This window comes from Anguilla anguilla, chromosome 13 (genome assembly GCF_013347855.1).
Source record: "Anguilla anguilla isolate fAngAng1 chromosome 13, fAngAng1.pri, whole genome shotgun sequence".
Classification (NCBI taxonomy): domain Eukaryota; kingdom Metazoa; phylum Chordata; class Actinopteri; order Anguilliformes; family Anguillidae; genus Anguilla; species Anguilla anguilla.
The window spans coordinates 31,166,197-31,184,250 of record NC_049213.1 but is presented as its reverse complement, the minus strand read 5'-3'; the positions used below and the strand labels follow the sequence as shown (position 1 = coordinate 31,184,250).

The 18,054-nt window shown below is 44.3% G+C and overlaps 1 protein-coding gene across 4 annotated transcripts in view; it reads left to right on the top strand.

Annotated features, from left to right (window-relative positions):
* pik3cd (phosphatidylinositol-4,5-bisphosphate 3-kinase, catalytic subunit delta) overlaps window positions 1–15,299 on the top strand; it is a 40,455-nt gene extending 25,156 nt beyond the window's left edge. For all 4 annotated transcript variants that reach the window (XM_035387793.1, XM_035387797.1, XM_035387795.1 and 1 more), the window contains exons 9-23: window positions 1,720–1,816; window positions 2,911–3,041; window positions 3,944–3,994; window positions 4,761–4,928; window positions 5,574–5,695; window positions 5,927–6,070; window positions 6,631–6,730; window positions 7,567–7,751; window positions 9,233–9,342; window positions 9,600–9,678; window positions 10,072–10,239; window positions 11,543–11,666; window positions 12,166–12,311; window positions 12,875–13,007; window positions 13,331–15,299. In XM_035387793.1, coding sequence (XP_035243684.1) covers window positions 1,720–1,816; window positions 2,911–3,041; window positions 3,944–3,994; window positions 4,761–4,928; window positions 5,574–5,695; window positions 5,927–6,070; window positions 6,631–6,730; window positions 7,567–7,751; window positions 9,233–9,342; window positions 9,600–9,678; window positions 10,072–10,239; window positions 11,543–11,666; window positions 12,166–12,311; window positions 12,875–13,007; window positions 13,331–13,465 — 1,893 coding nt within the window. In that variant the 3' untranslated portion in view covers window positions 13,466–15,299. The remainder of the gene's footprint in view (window positions 1–1,719; window positions 1,817–2,910; window positions 3,042–3,943; window positions 3,995–4,760; window positions 4,929–5,573; window positions 5,696–5,926; window positions 6,071–6,630; window positions 6,731–7,566; window positions 7,752–9,232; window positions 9,343–9,599; window positions 9,679–10,071; window positions 10,240–11,542; window positions 11,667–12,165; window positions 12,312–12,874; window positions 13,008–13,330) is intronic.
* Window positions 15,300–18,054: the final 2,755 nt, after the last annotated feature.

Below are 18,054 nucleotides of genomic sequence, written 5' to 3'. Positions count from 1 at the left end.
ATTCTGGAATGGACGTACGTTTGTCCATTTTAAATGATGGTTAGAGTATAAAGATGAGAAAGTACTCTCATTTAAGTTGGTTGGAAAGCAGAAGGAAGGCTGGGCATTTGTACTCTGGAATATTCAAGCCTGTACGGTGTAATTAAGAGGGTAAACACAGAATATGTCAGCACATCATGTGCTTTCTGAATGTTCTGTGTGGTGCACATATTGTCCCACAGCCTGATACACAGGCATAATTGTGTAAGCTGGTTAAAAGAGCATTCAGTGTCTGATCGGAAGCCCTGCCACAGCCACCTGAGCTTTTGCATAACGCTTTAGTCCCAGCCCGAATCTCTGCGGCTTTCAGATATGTGTGAGTTTGTGTTTTTTGTTTGTGTCAGTCTCTCCCGGTGTCTCTCTCTCTCTCTCTCTCTCTCCCTCTCCCTTTCTCTCTCTTTTGCTCTCTGTCTCTTTTGTTCTTTCTCTCTCCCTCTCACTCCTTTACTCTATCACTTCCACTCTCTCTCTCTCTCCACGTTTGTGTTTGAGTGTTTGCTATGCCTATGAAACTGCCAGCTGAAGCTGTGGTCAAAAATGTTTGGTCAGATGTAAGCAAGCGCACCTGTTTCCCTTCTAACACCTGCAAACACATTTCCATAGAAGCAGTTACTGAGTGCGGAGGATTGTGGAATTTCTGAGCAACTTAAATAAAGTTAAACATTGATCCGCTTCGGGTGGCAGAGACGGGAAATGTCCGAAACGGGAGGGCAAGAGTTGAGCCGTCACAGGTTGTGTAACGAGACATTGGCCCGATCAAAAAACAGTCAGCTGCCCCCAATTAGCGTTTCCCTGAATATTAGCAAGTGGTCTGCAGAGAAGTGGCAGAAGGATCCTGGATGTGACAGAAATGGCGCCTCTTGATACCACAGATGCTGGTCTGTCGGCTTTCTGACTGGCTCCCTTTCCCCCATAATGTGTGCTGGCAGAGAAGTCTGGGTGAAGCCAGCGCAGAGGGACCAGCACTGCTCAAGCGGAGGGATGTTTTTCTGATTCGCAGGCTTGGTTTCGCTCTGCTAGCTCACAGCTGCTGCTTATAGTTGTCTGGAGTTGTTTTGCGCTCAACTTTTTTGTCTGCAACACCCGTGTGTCGACAGATCTCTTTTTTACTCATTTTCTCATCAACTGCATTTTATGTCGCCTGATTCACTGGAACATGATGCTCTTCCGGTTCTTTTTTTTTTTTTTTGGTATTTTGCTGTCAAAAGTATGACTTTGCACTTCCAAAAGACAAATTTGAAAAAGTTCTTGCTATATGCTAGGCTGAGATTTTAGATCCCATCCGAATGAATTTTGAATGGCTTGCTGTATGATGAACGAAGTCTACAGATGTGTAGTCTACAGATGAAACTGTTTAACGTGCAGATGTTGCACATTAAACACTTATGACTCATAGAAGTAGTAGTACATAGTAGTGATGCGAGCTGTTCAGGTTGTTGTTTTGAAAGTTAGTGCTTTGATTTTTTTTTTTAAATCTCACTCCTATTCATTTCAGAAGCCCAATCTGAACCTAGTATGCGTCCGCACTCTAAACTGCCATGTCTTGTGAAGGAAGAACTATTTGGAAAAACACAGATAACTTTTTGAGTCACAGTGTGGACATGGAGTCATTTTTAAAGCTGCAGAGGAGGGTGGTGAGTGTTAAAAATGTGTGTACCTCTTTTGTGTTGGCCCCTGCAGGATTGCCCTTTATCATGGGTGAACACTATGGTGTTTGACTACAAGGACCAGCTGAAGACTGGCGAGTATTCCCTGTCCACTTGGCCATCGACTCCAGGTAGTTATCTTAGATTTTACTGTACAAACACAGAAGCATTGCTCCTTCTGCCTGAGACTCTACAGAATCATCTGGGGTTTTAAATTGGCTGCTTTTCTAAAAAATGTGCAAAACCTGACAGAACTAAAGCTGTCATTTGTGCATATAGCTACATATGTGTGTACTCAAGTGGGACATCATGCGTTCAAAGTACACACATACAGAGTACAGACAGTTTCCGTGCGTACGTGGTGAGCGTGTCTCTTGAACCTAGCATGAGCACATGTTCTTGGGCTGGCCAATTGAAGACTGTTTTAGTCCGGCAATCCCTTTCGTGTTTCAGTATACATTTATAATGACAAATTAATTCAATCCTAGTTTTGGTGTCAACTGGGGGCTTCTGGTTATGTTGAAGGGGTATTTCAGATAATCTAGGATATACATTTCTTGAATTCTCCCGGTGAAAATTAGACAATTAGATGCAATGTTACTTATCTATAGTTGTGGTTTTTGATTAGTAACTGAGGTGTGGGGGCGGGATGTTGAAAGATGGGTATATTTTAACAAGAATGATGATGTGATAAGCGATGTTTAAGATTGCTTTCTTTCCAAGAGGAAAGTTAATAATAATAATAATAATAATAAACTTTATTTATATAGCACCTTTCATATCATAAAATGCAGCTCAAAGTGCTTTACAAGAGAAACAATAGAAATCAGTACCACAGGTATTAAGATAAGATAAAAATAGTAATAAAATAAATTGATAATGATAATAGCAGAAATGAAGTAAATAAAAAATAAAAATAAATAAATAATAAAGAAAAATACTACTAATACTACTAAAAATAAAATTAATAAAATAAAAGTAATAAAATAAATTGATAATGTTAAAAACAATCCTAAGATATAAAAAGCATAAAACAAGTATAAGAAATATAAGTTAATATGATCAGAAGAGGAAATGGAGGTGTTTGCACTGTGATTAACTACAAACATATTGTTTGCACTGACTACACAGCTCAAGTGTACTGATCCGTAGTAGCAGTTTATAATGATATTAGGGAGCACGGTGAATCCTGTCTGGCATTTAGAGATCTCTGGTGTGTTTGCAGATGATAAAAGTGACCTGCTGAACCCTATGGGTACTGTGGAGATCAACCCCAACACCGACAGCACAGCCGGACTCCTCATCAGCTTTCCAAACATCAAACCCCATCCCATCTACTACCCTCCCCTTGACAAGGTAGATCAGGGTGCATGTAACAACGTGTGCACGCTAGTCCCATCACACCCGTCTCCTCATGCTAACCTTCCTGTGACTGTGTGTGTGGGTTAGCATGGGCCCGGGGTTACAGATATCTTATCTTGAAATTATCTCTATTTTCTGTTTTCAATTGTGTTAAATTCTGTCATTACTGCAGTAATATTTTTATTATGTCCTATTACACTATTCTTGTCTCTGTCCATCTCCCTGTCTACATAAATCAGTATATTTTAAAATAATTATTTATACATTTTTGTCTAATTTGTCTTTTGAAAATTGTAAAATCTTAAACATCTGGTGCTGTGATGCACTCAGTGGCAGCCTGTTTGAAAGAGTAACCGACAAAAAACTGTATGCACTGTAAGCAGAGCTTTTTTTATGAGGGCAGTGTTATAACTTTGAGCTGTAACCTATAAGCTAAGCATTATTTCTATGAGCTGAGCATATATTGTCTTCTTTTGTCATGGTTTCAAATTGGAAAAAATATGTTGGTCGGAGCAATGAAATCTGTGGTTCCATATGTAAAGGCTGTGGCCTGGTCGCCTGGGTATGTATGTCGAGCATGGGTGCAAACGGAGACTGCAATGACTGTTGAGAGGGGTGATATTGGGCTCATTTGGTGGGTACTCACTGATGTTTCATGAGCAACTCTAAGGTGACCGTTGACCTCTGGTGGAAAGATATCATCAGCAATGGTTAACAGTAGGAGGGGGCACATCCTCTTTCTGTTGTTGTATAATCAGCACCACTATGTAAATGCATGTGTGTTTGTGTGCATTTTTACTGTTGAGAGATGGTGAGAGCTAATTTAGATATTTAATGTACAATTGTCTGTATGAGTGCAGCTGATTTTTAGCTAAATCACCTCTCTCTTTTGTCAGATACATGAAACTGGAATAAATGGAAGGAAAATTGTGGCCACTATGGAAGAGGTAAGAAATTTCATGATCTCATCCCTGATACACAGTTTTTTTTATTTATTTAAAACATTTTTTTTACACAATATCAGCACAATACGATGGCACTGTGCTATCTGATGTGGGCCGTGCACATACAATGACACACATGTACTTGGTCATGTGAGAGACTTAACGTGTTATTAGAAAATCACAAATTTGGCCCAGTAAGAGTGTTTGACGTTGGGACAGCAAAGCTTTTAGATTTGTTCAGTGAGATTCTGTCTAGATCTTCTAGCTCTTTTACCTTGTAGCACTTGTATCTTGACCCGGAAGTTGTAGTTCTTTTATCATGTCTCTTGCAATCTGTTGTAATCGTGCCTCACTTCTAGCTTAAGGCTTAGCCATAGCTTTCCTGACTTAAAACGTAGCCATCGATGTACTGTGTGAACTCGACTTGATGTTCATGGCTTTGCATACCTGCTACTTTATGATAGAATTGTGCTTTATTTGGCCTGTGTTTGCTCCAATGACCTTTGGTATGTGCTGATTGTACACCACTTTGGATAAAAACATCATATATAATGCAATGTAATGTAATGAGTCAAAAAGCCTTATTCTATTTATCACTCATTTTTACTGGGATTAGCTGGTTGCAGAGTTCACTGGAAGCTCTACAGGTGGGTGTACAGGCCTCTTAGCAGTGGAAATGGGGACCTTAGCGTGCTAGCTAAGCCGTCCGTCTCCCTTGCGGAGAGACGAGAAGGCCGCCGTTTCACAGAGAGTGCCGTCCTCTTTGCAGCACACGAAGCTGAGCGAGATCGTGGAGAACAAGAACTACACGGAGTTCTTCGAGGACGACAAGGAGGTGCTGTGGAAGCTTCGCTACGAGCTGCGGGACAAGTACCCCGAGAGCCTGTCCAAACTGCTCCTCGTCACCAAGTGGAACAAGCACGAGGACGTGGCGCAGGTGGGCCGTCTGCCGGGGGGCCGCGGTTCCTGCTTCTGTCTTTGATTAGCGAGGCGGGGATTCTGTGCGCTGAGAGGCTCCTCCTTTCCTTCAGCACATAGGCTGTTTGCTGGGCGTGGCCACACGGTTTTCAAAGATCCACGTTCCTTAGTACTGTGCGTATAAAGTTACCGGATGTATGTCTCACAGCTGTCAGGCGATAAGATTTCATGTCCTATTAATTATGAATGACGGCGATCAATCGATGGCGCGCGTTCGTGCTCACTCCTATGTGCCGATGAAGCTTCAAGGCTTCATGATTTGGCAGGGTGTATTCTACCTCATAAGGGTGAGTTAAGAGGATTTTTTATCAGGAAAAAAAAAATCTGCCTTGGCTCTCGGCATGGCTGTTGTTCAGAGGGCAGACCCAAATTTACTGACGTGCCCGAAGAGGCCGTTTCTCTCGAGGCTTCTAGCTGGTGGCTGCACTGAAAATCACGCTCCCAGGGACGCTGCCTGAGACCAGGCTCGTAAAGGAGAGGAGAGGCTCTAGAGAAGCCCGCCTCCAAGCCTGCAGAGCACAGAAGCAGCAGTCCGATCGCTGCGCTCGGTCCAGCATTAACGCGAGTCTTCGAATGTCCTCCTGTGCGTTTCCCTCCTGCCCAGTTGGTGTCGCTGTTGCGCACGTGGCCCGACCTTCCTGCCCTTCATGCGCTGGAGCTGCTGGACTACAGCTTCCCGGACCGGAACGTCCGTTCCTTCACCATCAGATGTCTCAGAAAACTCCGGTAGGCCTTCAACTGCCATTTAAGATGGACTGCTGTGCATATCCGGTTCTGCTCTGAAAGTTTTGAGTTCCCTCATATCTCACTTAAGCATCCTGCATTTATTCCCATACATTTTTCTTATAAAATGTCCTTCAGGAATTCTTGTGAAAGTCATTTGGTTATAGTCCCCCGGGGGGTCTGTTAAGCTCAGGGGTCAGTGTTGCTCATTTTTCTATTTCTTTTCCTCCACAGTGATAATGAACTGTTGCAGTACTTGCTGCAGCTGGTTCAAGTTCTGAAATATGAGCCATACTTGGACTGTGACTTGTCAAGGTTTCTTCTGGAAAGAGCCCTCTCCAACAAGAAGATTGGGCATTTCTTGTTTTGGCATCTCAGGTACGTTTTATTGTTATACGGTTAACGCGGATCTGTTGTGTTAGATGCATTAGTAGGCTGGCTCGTCCTGCTTAGACAGTGAGTTGCAGTGAAGTGATGCTTCATGCGGGCCACTATGGAATCTGACTGGCCAGCAGCCCCATGGGTCTGCTCTTGATTAGCCGTAGCATTACCCAGCACTTTCAGCTGGAGGGTGGGTTTCTTCTAGTTTTACTGTGAAAGAGTGACGTCTCTAGAGGCCTGCCCTGCAGTCTGCCTGTGTAAGTGTACTCCCCCTATGCAAAGACTGAAGCTCAGCTGATGGACTGCAGTGTGGGAGGAAGTGGGATCTGGCAGCCCAGGCTTTAGAGGAGGGTAGTAGCTCGCTGCCAAAATTTACAGAGCATGTTGCAGCAATGGGTCAGGCCTTAGGGAATACAAGTGAGGACTCCAAATTTTGGGGGGAAGGGAAAAAAAAACATTTCTTGTAATTTTTTTGGAAATGGCTTCTGAGAGAGAAGAATGATTTTTCAGTCTGTTGCGTCAGCTGCTTAGGATCCTTGGTCTGTGTTTTCCTGCAGGTCAGAAATGCACGTGTCCTCCGTCAGCCTGCGCTTCGGCCTCATACTTGAAGCCTACTGCCGGGGAAGCAAAAATCACATGAAGATTTTAATGAAGCAGGTGAGGCACAGGAAGGGCCAATCAGGTGAGGCACAGGAAGGGCCAATCAAGTGAGGCACAAAAAGTGGCAATCAGGTGAGGCACAGAAAGGGCCAATCAGGTGAGGCACAGAAAGGGCCAATCAGGTGAAACACAGAAAGGGCCAATCAGGTGAGGCACAGAAAGGGCAAATCAGGTGAGGCACAGAAAATGCCAAACAGTTGAGGCAAAAAAAAGGGTCAATCAGGACTGTGCCATTTCCAAAACTGGCAAGAGAGATTACCAATTTACTTAATGGCTGAGAGTGCTCTGTTACTCAGAGAGTGGGCACAAGTTAGACATCAGCCATAGTTTGATGAAAGACTTCTTGCCGGACAGTCTCTTAATGGAAGTAATGTATTCTTTTTAGCTTAATGCATTGTTGCACTGCAGCCAAAATGTATTGGTACATTTACAACAATATAATAATGTATTTATGTATGTATATAAATATGAGTGTATTATAAAATATAATTATTATTTTATTAAAAGCTGCTATAAAAGTACATTTGCTTATTGCCAGAGGCACAATATATTACGTTACATTAGGGGCATTTAGCAGATGCTCTTATCCAGAGTGACAGTACAGCTTTTGTGTTTACGTCGTATCCATTTATACCGCTGGGTATGCACTAGAGCAATGCAGGTTAAGTACCTTGCTCCTGGATACAAAGGCAGTGTCTTACCTGGGAATGGAACAGGTTTACAAGGCCAGTAACCATTATACTACCCTGCCGCCTATAGACGCGTGGACAGTGTAGGGGCCCTCCTGCACCCACCGACACGGCCCTGAAACTCGTTTGTCTCCCCTCCTCCAGAACGAGGCGCTGAACAAGATGAAGTCCCTGAACGACTTTGTGAAGTCGGGCTCCCAGAAGAGCTCCAGCTCCCGGGCGCAGATCACGGAGGACATGAAGCAGTGCATCAGGCAGGAGGCCTACCAGGAGGCGCTGTCCGAACTGCTGTCCCCCCTCAACCCCAGCCTCATCCTGTCCCAGATCTGGTGCGGGCCCGCTCGCCTCCTCCACTGATTAAACCCTTCATCTGCAGCGCCAGTGTTCTGTGGCCTGCTGTGTGTTTATTTAAACATCCCCCCCCACCCCCCAAAGATGAACTGTATGAAACGCGAGCTCTTTCTGTGTCGGTAATGACTCCCGAAGGAGTCGTGCACTCACGGTCAGGCAGGGAAATCAGTGATACCAGCTGAGTTTTTTAATGCTTAAGGTCGGCTTTGCCTGTGTGAATATTTGTCATGTATGATGTATCTATTTTCTACTTTTTTTGCTATTTAATAAGCATTCAAAATCTGAACAAAATAATCCGTTTGTGATCTTAAGTTAAAATATTCACTGTGTGAATATTTGAATATTCAGTCCGGCTCCAGCTCGCGGCTCTCCCCCGCCTGGTTCACAGTCCCACGCTTCCCCGGCACGCAGCCGATAGCACTTCAGCCTGGTCACGTAGGTCAAGTGCTGCTGATGCGCTAACTAACTGTGGCGATGCAGTTACACACAGACGCAGCGGTGCGGTACGCTGTTATCAGCATCTCCGCGCTTTTAAGCTGATTCAGCCTGCTGTTGGGTTTATTTGAGGATTTTGGCCAGCCGCGCTGGGGCTCCTGGGAGGCGCCTCTTGTTTGTTTGTGTGTGTGTGTGTGTGTGTGTGTGTGCGTGCGTGCGTGATTTTGAAACTCGCTCGCGTGGAACCCGAGGTCAGGCCCGGCGTTCTGTGAGCCTGAGCGGATGATGCAGAATCGCGCTTTTCGCGGAATGCGGAACTGCTCTAGGTGTGAGATCAAACGCTCGGCTGCCCTGAAATTTCCTGTGGCCTTGCTCGTCTTGGTGGTGTGAATGTGCTATCTTTGGCTTTAAAGCGAAGGCGAGCGAGACGGCTTTATCTGCCAGCGGCTCGCGAAACATGAAGAAATGCGGGCGTGTTTCACATCCATCTTGCTCTGTGTATTCTGTGCTGTGATGTTCAGATAGGCTGAGGAAAGAGTTTGCAGCACAGTGCAAATATACCATAAGAGACAACACTATTTCAGTGTTGACCATGATGAGAGAGTGTATTTTACGGCTGGCACTTTTGGCAGGGAGTGGCTTCTCTCTAAGACTGAGACCTTCAGCCAAACTCAGCTGTACAGTCACAGGTGCTCTCAGACTGTATCAGGGGTTATACTTATATACTTATACAGTGCCTTTAAAACAAGGAATGTTTGCTGTCAACGTATTTTCGAGGTAGACTGATGAATATCAAAAGAATTAAGGTACTGTAAAATATTCAGAGAATTTTGCACTTAGTCGCATTAAACCTTGTGTGGCTGCACTGTCCACGGTTGCGTTGGCTCAGTTAGCATAGTACCTGTAGCGTGTGTTGAGTTGAGTATGTTGAATGAATTGCTAAGCTTCTCTCGTTTTACACTTGCCTTGTTTATCGGGTCTCTCTCGTCGCATCTGTGCTAAGTTTCCCCTGTGTTTGGCTCAGTCCGGACAGGTGCAAGTACATGGACTCCAAGATGAAGCCGCTATGGCTGGTCTACAGGAACGACAAGGTGCAGGGGGACCCCGTGGGCATCATCTTCAAGAACGGAGACGGTGAGTGACGCGGCCAGCGCCCCACCTCTGTGACCCCACCCCTAACGCCCCACCGTGCCTCTGCAGCCATTGGCAGTTACTCTGCCGTTTTGCATCTTCCACAAGTTGATCATATAATCATATAATCAAATACAAATGAGCTCCAGGGAACAACGAAACCCAGAAACTAGAAGTGCTCTTGTGTGCGTAGTGTATTTAAATTTGATGTGCATATTATCACTGTTTAACTTCACGCGTGGCTTTCTGTCCTGACTCAGATCTGCGACAGGACATGTTGACGCTGCAGGTGATTCAGCTAATGGAGGTTCTGTGGAAGAAAGAGGGGCTGGACCTGAGGTGTGTTTCCCGGGAGTTGTGATGTCATTTACAAAAAACCCGCTCAAACCGTGAACCCGAATGGGAACTTCGCGCCGCGCCCATTTCTCCTGAAGGATGTGGTGCTCTGCACCGTGACGTTGTGGGCGTGGCCGCTGCTCAGAACCGTTCGGCCTAACCGAATTTCCCAGACTGAACCTCGGTGGTGTAACACCTGAATAAACTCCACCCCCCCCCCACATTTGCCTCTCGGGGAGGTTTTTTATATTCACTGTGGGGGTTTGCCAGTGTGCTAAATGACTTTTTTGGCAGCTATCTCTTTAGTGAGCCTGAACGCTCCAGGCGTGGTGTGGGTGTGGCTCGTGGTTTGTGTGGGTGACTGTCTCCGTTTGATGAGAGTGTTGGTAATTGCAGGATGATCCCTTACGGCTGCCTTTCGACCGGGAACAAGACGGGCCTGATCGAGGTGGTGAAGAACTCTGACACCATCGCCAACATCCAGCGCAACAAGAGCAACAGCGCCGCCACCGCCGCCTTCAACAAGGACGCCCTGCTCAACTGGCTGAAGTCCAAGAACCCAGGGTGAGAGCCTGCGGCCACGCCTCCGGCCTGTGGCCACACCCCCTATCTGCAGTCATACTCCCAGCATGAGGCCACGCCCCCAGCCTGTGGCCACGCCCCCAATCTGCAGTCATACTCCCAGCATGAGGCCACGCCCCCAGCCTGTGGCCACACCTCCAATTTGCAGTCGTGCTCCCAGGATGAGGCCACGCGCCTAATCTTGGGCCACACCTCCGATCTGTGGTCACGCTCCCAATATGAAGCCACACCCCCGATCTGAGGCCATGCCCCCAGTCTGTGACCACGCCCCCTATCTGCAGTCACGCCCCTCGATCCGCAGATGCTGCATCCATGCGAACATACTTCCCCCCCCCTTCTCCATAGCAACGGTAAATCCATCCCTCCATCTGTAACCGCAGCCAGCGCATGAATCCGTCTGTATTTGTGTGAATTCCAGAGCGCCAGAAGCCCGTTTTCTTCCAGACGCTCATGTGAACTGAAAGCACGGACGGGAGCGGCTCCATAGTTCATTCTCACGAGTGCAGCAGAATATTATTCATAAGAGCATAAATCAGCCCTGGGCCATAAGAACGCTGAGTCAGCGTGTGTGTTCCTGCGCAGTGGAAATTGGCTGTGTGCGCTCTTTGTGTGTGACCTTTTTCTGCTGAGGAACACGCTGCTGTGCAGCTGGGGGGGGCTCGGCTGTCGTTGGGCTTTGCGTCAGGCAGCACGGCCAAATCCTTAGGGGGTAAATTGTTATAAATCTCGCCGCTCTCTGTGGTTATGTCGGCCGCTCCGGTTTCACACCCCCAGGAGCGAAATGCGGTAACCCCCCCTCCCTCCTCACAAGACCGCTTTTGTTACCATTGTGTGGGCGAGCAGTGACCCTTACTCCAGGCAGCGGCGTCCCGCGTGCGGGAGGGCGGGTGGGCTTGGCGGGCTCTGGGGCGCCGAGGCAGGTACAGCGTACACCCTGCCCCGCCCCGCCCCGCCTCGCGCGGGAAAGGTCACGCAGAGGTCTTGCTGCGGAACATCAGGCCTGTGATACTCACTTCCTGTTTGGGCCCGCGATGGCCGACCGGGCTCGTGTGTCTGAGACCCCAGCCGCTCGATGGCGCTGGTGAGATTCAGCGCAGCAGGGAGCGTGCCCAGGTCCTGCAGCGGCCAGCAGTTCCATTCCACGCTCAATGTGACTGCTGTATGACAGTGGGGTGTTCGTGTACATGTGCATGCACACACACACGTAATAAACTTGTGTCCTTTTCAGTCCTGAGAAAGGCAACAGGGTCTGACGTGTCCCTCTCTCTCACCCTTGTGCCTTCAGGGACAAACTGGACCAGGCCATTGAAGAATTCACTCTGTCCTGTGCTGGCTACTGTGTAGCTACTTACGTCCTGGGGATTGGAGATCGGCACAGTGACAACATCATGGTCAGGGAGAATGGCCAGGTGAGGGCGCTATTCTTCCCTCCAGGGGGAATTTTTTTTTTTAAGGCTTAGGCTTGGTTTTTATCAGTCTCTCTTTTTCCTGTTTTTTTGTAGAGCATCTTGGTGACAGTGTCTCTGTAAAAAGTGAAATTGAATAGATTTATGCAGATAAGTGTAATGCACTGCAATGTAAACAGATCTTTTGTGTTGCCATCTAGTACTTCCCCATTATGCAACAATAGATTTGTTTGACCTCCATTGTCAGTGATGATATTTCTCATGTATATGCCAACCACAGTGTAGATATGGCACCAGATAACAGAGCCACCTACTTGCTGCTTCACTGATGCAGTTACTTCAGTCACCACTAGAGGGCTGTATTTATATTTCATTTTCAGGTTCCTCCCTGTTTTGACATTGTACATTCTCCATACTGCTGTCAGTGTTATTGCCACTGTTCCTGTTATCATTGTTGTAAGCGTCTCTTCTTATTGTTCTTGGTTCTTCATCCATGTTCCAGCTGTTCCACATTGACTTCGGCCACTTTCTGGGGAACTTCAAGAGCAAGTTTGGGATCAACAGAGAGCGTGTGCCTTTCATCCTGACGTACGACTTTGTCCATGTCATCCAGCAAGGGAGGACCAACAACAGCGAGAAGTTTGAAAGGTCCTTTCAGTTGATTTCTGCACCCCACACTGATTTACCTGTGCCACGTTCTCTTTAAAAAAAATGAATAGATGTTCTGCGTTTGAATTGTATCAATACGGAGATCTAACATACAGTGGAAGGATGTAAAGTATATTTTCTGGATGTTTTATAGAATTAGGCTCCTGGGTGTTGGAATAGGGTGATGGTACCAGAGATGCATACAGTTCCATGAGATTTTTCTGTGTAACAGTGGCAAACAGGACTGTGCTGGATGTGAAAAGAGACTGGTTCTGTGGAGTGATGCTTGTTTGTATCAGCAGCATTGGATATGTTTGTATGTTCTGCATGAAATTGCTTCAACATCTTGTTTTCAGTAGTAGAACAACAAATAATAGTAAAAAGTGTCCAAGTAAGTGTTTTAAAAAATATTCAGTACTCACGCATATGGAAATATTGATATATTTCACCATAGGGCAAATTTTTATTGGTGTTTCAAAACCTCAGTTATGTTTTCAGGTGAAAATACTGAAAATTTCAACTGGAAAAATATGTTCTGAAACCCGTGTGCGTTCTGCCCGCAGGTTCCGAGAGTGCTGCGAGCAGGCCTACAAGATCCTGTGTCGAAACGGGACCCTGTTCGTCAACCTGTTTGCGCTGATGAGGGCTGCAGGGCTTCCCGAGCTCAGCTCCTCCAAGGACATACAGTACCTGAAGGTAAGGCTGCCGCTGCCTTTGAAGGGGTGCCTGAAATATCCACCTCCCAGTCATTAAAGAACACCGGCAGTGAATGACTGAAGGCCTTTCGGCTAAAGGGGATAGCGCACGCCTTTAACAGCTGTGACGCGCTTTGGGTGAGGTCTCCAAAGAGGCTCCTCCGGTGATTTTTGGGTCTCCACCGATAATCGGCGTGATTGAAGTGGTGTTGTGTTCATCACACTGAAAACGGGCCGTTCTCCTGGTGCTGTGATAAGACGTCGGAATGGTTCAAGTGAAATTGCTTCCAGGCTTTTCCGCTCATTGCTCTGCCTCTGTCGTAGGACTCTCTAGCTCTGGGGAAGTCGGAGGAAGAGGCCCTGAAGAATTTCAAAGTGAAGTTTAACGAGGCGCTGCGGGAGAGCTGGAAGACCAAGGTGAACTGGATGGTTCACAGCGTTGCCAAAGACAACCGGTGAAAGAGGTTTTTCAGAAGGTGCAGACGGGGCGTGCTCAGCAAGCCCGCCATGGTCTCATTGCTTTGTATTAGGATACAAGCTTACGCAGCTCGGGACATTGGGGGCAAAAGAATCTGCAGTGTTGCCCTCAGTTTTATTCCTCACACGGTACCATTAATCACTTTAATAATGTCTAATAATGTTTACATTGGCAATATGTGTTTGGTGGTTGACAGTGTTGTTTTGTCCATGAGAGAGGCAAAACGAATGAGAAATGACCAAAGTTTAAATTAATTATCAGTGGGGTACTGGCAATACTGGGTACTGTGGACTGTAAAAAGAAACACTTGTGGTGTTTGATATTGTTTACATCCGTTACGGATGACGTCATTTTAATTCTCTATTTATTTGTACCTTTGTTGTTGTTGTTTTTTTTTTTTTAAATTTCTCTTTGTGTTTTTTTATTTTTTAACATTTGTTGCCATTAAAATTTCATACTTAACATTTTTGGGGGAAAAAAGTTGAAGAAAACCTTTAAAAGTGTTTAAAAGTGTGTTAAAAGAGTGCACTTAATCATATTTGCAGGCATATCAGTATGTTTTTGAATATGCTGTTAATAAGATTTTTACATAGAAAATGTTGAGCCAGGCCTTATGAAGCTATATTGTATTTGTGCGATAGAAGACCTAGATTCAGCGTCCTCTGATTTCTGCCTGAACTGTATGCACAAACTGACCCTGTGGATCCTCTTTGGAGGGAGGTCTGTTGTTGCACAGACTCTACTTGCAGATGGGTTGAAGTACTTTATTACCCCAGGTCAGTTGAAATGATCTTGGCTTTGTGTGGTGCCAGTTACATACTGTAAATGCTCCAATATTGCTTATTGCTGTGTGCCTATAACTGATCCATCAGATGAAATGATATTTATTGATGTTGATTTACTTAGTGTTTTCAAAATGATTCATGTCATTCACTGTCATGCTCATGGGATTATTTTTAGCCCAAGAAGCACTTTTGGGAGTCATGGATAAGCCAAATCCTGTCGAGGATGGTCAAAGAATATTTCACAGTTGCACTGTATTGATGTTTGTGTTATTTTGTAATATTACTTTCAAATGTTTTTTATTTGTATTCATGTTTTATACAGTAGGATGTGTATGTATGTGTGTGTGTGTGAGACAGAGCGAGAGAGAGAGATAGTGATAGTGATAGAGCAAGTGAGTGTGTGTGTGTGAGTTACAAAGTTCAGGATGAGGATCAAAGCCAAAATGTTGTACTTTAATGATTTTTTTGTCGCCAATAACTCCAAAATGCAGATACGAAAGCAGAAGAAAGGAGGTGGTTGGTACATAGTAGCACTATTGCTGTTGCATTAGACTGGCATTGAGATGATCATGTCACAGTTTCATGGCTAAACACCACACACATTACCTGCTTCAGCAGGACTGCAGCCAGTTTCATCAGTACAGTATGTAATTCCAGAAAGGCTCTGGCCTTTGTTCTCTCGAAACACCGTATCTGTTGCCAGTTTGCTACAACGGTGTACTTATGCAGTGGGGCATGACGCTTAATTGTTGACATTCTTGTGAATTTCTGTGTGCCTTTGTAGGAATTTTTGACAAAATAAAGGAGTCTTCTCTCGACCGCTCCTGACCCGAGGCCAGCTTTGAATTATGAGCAATGTTTACGAAGCCTGTACTGTATGCAGTGGCCTCCAAGCTGGGTGTGCACTCTACTCAGCCACCATTTTGTACATTTCACTGCACCATTATTGATTCGTGATTGTTCCATGAAATTCCATGAAAAGTGTAAAAATGTGTGTACAACGATCAAATAAAAAAAGTCTGGTTATTAATATTTTTACTCATGAGGCAAAAAAAAAATGAGAGAGAGCTTCTGGGGTGTAACGAAATGCTTCAAGAACAGGAAACAGATTTAAAAACCTGGTCAAAGGTTTTGGCTTGCTTTGTTTGTTTGTTTCTGTTCCACTGCACTCCATGTGGCTGAGTTCATGCTTTGCATTAAAACTGTGAAATGCTTTAGGATGCACATGGGAAACTATCAAAAAGAAATATCTAAAGTACAGTTCAAACAGATAGAACCTGTATTTGGACTGATTGGGCTTAAAGACCAGAGAGACGAGAGTTCCTTCATTCTTCACAAATTCTTGTTAAAGATGATTCTTGCTGTGCACATTATTGTGAGTGTTTTATGGCATCATCACACTAGCTAAAAAGGAAGTAGGAAGCTTGGCAGCATTTTCCAGGTAGCCATAAATACTGTAGTGGAGGAAGAAAACCTTTTATTTGCTCATCATCCTTGGCCTGTTTTTGACTGTTGTGCTTGAAATACAGGTTTAGTAACCTTATACTATTTTAGAGCTGAAGAGTTCTCAGCTTTCTCTGTTTGTAGTTCTTAAGTCACTGCAGTAGTGTAGAATTTTGTGTAGAAAATTGTCTGCCAATGGTGAAGGTCTGTGGGTTTTGGTTGTCAGATTTAATATTTGAATCAATGGTTTCCCCAATTTTAGAATTCCTCCCCAATGTGGCATTCCCGATTGTTGGCCTGGCCCATCACTAGCCTGCATCCAGGAAGTCAGGAGGGTGTGGACCAGCAATAATTAAAACGTACCATCGAAACACGATTAAATATTTGTATACTGACTGGTGCCTAAGGAATATATCAGTTGGCCATTGTTAGGTATTTTAACTATAGGAACTAACTAGATCAAGCCTGCCAAACTTTGCTTGAATGGGCTGAAATTTCCATATCTTGCATAAAGCCGTTTCACACATTTTCAGTCCCTATCCAAAAACGTTGAATCTGACCATACCATCACCCTGAGAAAAAGAATTAACATCCCAGAGAACTTCTGACTCCAAGCAGTCACTTTGGTTATATTCTCCACACAGTCCCTCCTGCAACCCAATCCTACAATTCAGAACGCTACACAGTAGACTACACGCAGCAGGGATTACCAGTGTCAGAAGGGGTGGGCTGCTACATGCACTAGCAGCAGGTGACTGAACCACTTTCCTGCTCCAGGTGCTCTTTGTCATGCAAAACTGTTCTGTCCATGCATGGTGAGAGACACCAGGGAATGCTACTTTGCCACAGGTAAGCAGAGAGGTGATCTTGAGTTGTGGATCCTTAGGCGATCCATTGTATTTTCCACATGTAGGGCCTTTGGTGGGTAATAGATGTGGTAAAATGCATCTATAGAGTGGTGTTTCTGAACTTATTTAGCAGGTTAACTTTAAATTATTCTTATTTTTAAATGCATAATGTTATATTGTTTAATTATACTGAATTTAAGTATTTCCGATAAATAGTGATATTTTCCTAAATCAACAGCCAGGTTATATCAGACCTGGATATTAGTCCTGAATCTAATGTGTATATTGCAATCATATTTATTTGAGGCTGTGCTATTTTACATTATACCTAAGCTGAAAATCTCTTCTACACCACCTGGTGGTAGACCAAACTCACGACCTGACAGGTTTCCTGCTTTAGTTGTACCACAGATCCTGTTCCTTTTAAATACACATTTGTAACTCCCATCTAGGTCTTGTTTGTGCTGGTTGAGTTTAAAGATTTCAGTTAGTGGCAGTGAACAGACAGGTGAAGAAATTTAGTTTTTATCAAATTAAAAATCTGGGATTTGTACTTTATTTTATCCTGTGACAATATTGCATTTTGTTAATGCCATATATACTGATTTTGACTTAATAAATTAACCAATTTTATCCCTCCAACAATGAACCTGCCATTTTAGTTTAAAAATCAAGAACATATATGATTGTATTAATACTCCCAATAACCGTTACATTTGTAAGGCGATAATGATCAATTATACAAGTGCAATCATTTTGCACTTGTATAAAATGATCCCAGTTTGTTTTAGCTTGATGTAAAAGAATCCTTAGAATAAAGCCAGTGGGTCTACGATGGCAGGGTTTCCCTCTCTGATATGTACAGTCAATGCAAAACGTAGACAATATTTAAACTAGTATCAATGTAAATAAACATTTTGACACAGTGCTTAGAAATGTGGTCTCTGCTGGTCCAGAGCCTTTTAGCCCATGAAAGTCCAAATTACAAGGGAGGTGAAGAATTTAATTCATTTCTTTATTAAAATTTGCTAATAAGATATTAGCTTCACGGTGTGATTTCTAGATGAAACATTTTTGTATAAACAAGTCATAAGAAAAAATGGACGAGTAATATGAAATATTTTATACGGTGTGCCTGACTTAAGTCCAGTGGATTAGTCCCAGGAGATTGGTATATTACACATCGGTTTATTACGCCTTTGTCTACCTTAAAACAGATTAGTACGAATGAATTAAATACAAATACAGTTCTCAACATGGCATAAGAGGCAAGCACAAAACAGCAACAAGAAGATTTAAGGACACTCATTCAATGATGGCACACATGGTTTCATTTCATTTGCTCCTAGTCCTATTCATGTGAATGGCTGGAAATATGTTGTTGATCAAGAAAATGATTTAAATCTCAATTTTAATCTCAAATTTCAAATGATCTGACTTGGAGTTCATTCGTTGAATGAAACTTTAAAATGCCGTCACTTCTACCGGACATTC